This window comes from Oncorhynchus nerka, linkage group LG14, assembly GCF_034236695.1.
Source record: "Oncorhynchus nerka isolate Pitt River linkage group LG14, Oner_Uvic_2.0, whole genome shotgun sequence".
Lineage (NCBI taxonomy): Eukaryota > Metazoa > Chordata > Actinopteri > Salmoniformes > Salmonidae > Oncorhynchus > Oncorhynchus nerka.
Window position 1 is genome coordinate 3922507 of NC_088409.1, and position 3125 is coordinate 3925631.

General features: G+C 47.8%; 2 protein-coding genes across 2 annotated transcripts in view; one reads left to right on the plus strand and one right to left on the minus strand.

Annotated features, from left to right (window-relative positions):
* Positions 1-1195, plus strand: part of LOC135574935 (NIPA-like protein 2) — a 26921-nt gene extending 25726 nt beyond the window's left edge. The window contains exon 5 of the mRNA XM_065027057.1: positions 1006-1195. Coding sequence (XP_064883129.1) covers positions 1006-1195 — 190 coding nt within the window. The remainder of the gene's footprint in view (positions 1-1005) is intronic.
* LOC135575090 (sperm-associated antigen 1A-like) overlaps positions 1-3125 on the minus strand; it is a 180157-nt gene that overhangs the window by 165383 nt on the left and 11649 nt on the right. The window lies entirely within an intron of this gene.

A 3125-nucleotide genomic window follows, 5' to 3' on the forward strand; every position in this document is an offset into this window, starting at 1 on the left:
ACTGTGTGATGGGATGATGCTCCGGTAGTATGGTGGATGAATCCACTGTGTGAGGGGATGATGCTCCGGTAGTATGGTGGATGAATCCACTGTGTGAGGGGATGATGCTCGGTAGTATGGTGGATGAATCCACTGTGTGATGGGATGATGCTCCGGTAGTATGGTGGATGAATCCACTGTGTGATGGGATGATGCTCCGGTAGTATGGTGGATGAATCCACTGTGTGATGGGATGATGCTCCGGTAGTATGATGGATGAATCCACTGTGTGATGGGATGATGCTCCGGTAGTATGATGGATGAACCCACTGTGTGATGGGATGAATCCACTGTGTGATGGGATGAAGCTCCGGTAGTATGATGGATGAACCCACTGTGTGATGGATGAATCCACTGTGTGATGGGATGATGCTCCAGTAGTATGATGGATGAATCCACTGTGTGATGGGATGAAGCTCCGGTATTATGATGGATGAATCCACGGTGTGATGGGATGATGTTCCGGTATTATGATGGATGAATCCACTGTGTGATGGGATGAAGCTCCGGTATTATGATGGATGAATCCACGGTGTGATGGGATGATGTTCCGGTATTATGATGGATGAATCCACTGTGTGATGGGATGATGCTCCGGTATTATGATGGATGAATCCACGGTGTGATGGGATGATGCTCCGGTGGTATGATGGATGAGTCCAGCGCGTGAGTCCAGCGCGTGAGTCCAGCGCGTGAGTCCAGCGTGAGTCCAGCGTGTCCAGTCCAGCAGCGTGAGTCCAGCGTGAGTCCGTGAGTCCAGCGTGAGTCCAGCGCGTGAGTCCAGCGCGTGAGTCCAGCGCGTGAGTCCACCGCGTGATGGGATGAGTCCACCGCGTGATGGGATGAGTCCACCGCGTGATGGGATGAGTCCACCGCGTGATGGGATGATGCTCCAGTAGTATGATGGTCATATCATTCACATGGCCCTCAGAGGCCTCTCTTTACTATGTCCTTCGCTGTTCTCAGGTTCCTTAATCAAGCCATGAAGATATTTGATGCCACGGAGGTCGTCCCCATCAACTTTGTGTTCTTCACTGCCAGTGCCATTACAGCAGGTACGTTGTTTAACCAGAACTCAGCTAATTGGCCAGTGCCATTACAGCAGGTACGTTGTTTAACCAGAACCAGAAGTGCCTACAGCAGGCACGTTGTTTAACCAGAACTCAGCTAATTACCGCAGGTACGTTGATTAACCAGAACTCAGCTAATTGGCCAGTGCCATTACAGCAGGTACGTTGTTTAACCAGAACTCAGCTAATTGGCCAGTGCCATTACAGCAGGTACGTTGTTTAACCAGAACTCAGCTAATTGGCCAGTGCCATTACAGCAGGTACGTTGTTTAACCAGAACTCAGCTAATTGGCCAGTGCCATTACAGCAGGTACGTTGTTTAACCAGAACTCAGCTAATTGGCCAGTGCCATTACAGCAGGTACGTTGTTTAACCAGAACTCTGAGCAGCACTGTCACCAGGAGTTTAATATTCTATATAGATTATGTATCTCTTCATCGTCCATTTACAGCTAATTGGCCAGTGTTAATCTGCCATTTACAGCTAATTGGCCAGTGTTACCTAGTGTTAATCTGCCATTTACAACTAATTGGCCAGTGTTACCTGGTGTTAATCTTTCATTTACAGCTAATTGGCCACTGTTACCTAGTGTTAATCTGCCATTTACAACTAATTGGCCAGTGTTACCTAGTGTTAATCTGCCATTTACAGCTAATTGGCCAGTGTTACCTAGTGTTAATCTGCCATTTACAGCTAATTGGCCAGTGTTACCTAGTGTTAATCTGCCATTTACAGCTAATTGGCCAGTGTTAATCTGCCATTTACAACTAATTGGCCAGTGTTACCTGGTGTTAATCTGCCATTTACAACTAATTGGCCAGTGTTACCTAGTGTTAATCTGCCATTTACAACTAATTGGCCAGTGTTACCTAGTGTTAATCTGCCATTTACAGCTAATTGGCCAGTGTTACCTGGTGTTAATCTGCCATTTACAGCTAATTGGCCAGTGTTAATCTGCCATTTACAGCTAATTGGCCAGTGTTACCTGGTGTTAATCTGCCATTTACAGCTAATTGGCCAGTGTTAATCTGCCATTTACAACTAATTGGCCAGTGTTACCTAGTGTTAATCTTTCATTTACAGCTAATTGGCCAGTGTTACCTAGTGTTAATCTGCCATTTACAACTAATTGGCCAGTGTTACCTAGTGTTAATCTGCCATTTACAACTAATTGGCCAGTGTTACCTGGTGTTAATCTGCCATTTACAACTAATTGGCCAGTGTTACCTAGTGTTAATCTGCCATTTACAGCTAATTGGCCAGTGTTACCTAGTGTTAATCTGCCATTTACAGCTAATTGGCCAGTGTTACCTGGTGTTAATCTGCCATTTACAGCTAATTGGCCAGTGTTACCTGGTGTTAATCTTTCATTTACAGCTAATTGGCCAGTGTTACCTAGTGTTAATCTGCCATTTACAGCTAATTGGCCAGTGTTACCCAGTGTTAATCTGCCATTTACAGCTAATTGGCCAGTGTTACCTGAAGCCTCTCTCTCTCTCTGTGTCTCTCTCTCTGCCTCTCTCTCTCTCTCTCTGCCTCTCTCTCTCTGCCTCTCTCTCTCTGCCTCTGCCTCTCTCTCCCCCTCTCTCTCTCTCTCTCTGCCTCTCTCTCTCTCTGCCTCTCTCTCTGCCTCTCTCTCTCTCTGCCTCCCTCTCCCTCTGCCTCTCTCTCTCCCTCTCTCTCTCTCTCTCTCTCTCCCTCTGCCTCTCTCTCTCTCTCTCTCTCTGCCTCTCTCTCTCTCCCTCTGCCTCTCTCTCTCTCTCCCCTCTCTCTCTGTGTCTCTCTCTCTGCCTCTCTCTCTCCCTCTGCCTCTCTCTCTCCCCTCTCTCTCTCTCTCTCTCTGCCTCTCTCTCCCCCTGCCCCTCTCTCTGTCTCTCTCTCTCTCTCTCCCTCTCTCTGCCTCTCTCTCCCTCTCTCTCTGCCTCTCTCTCTCTCTCTCTCTCTCTCCCTCTGCCTCTCTCTCTCCCTCTGCCCCTCTCTGCCTCTGCTCTCTCTCTCTGCCTCTCTGCCTCTCTC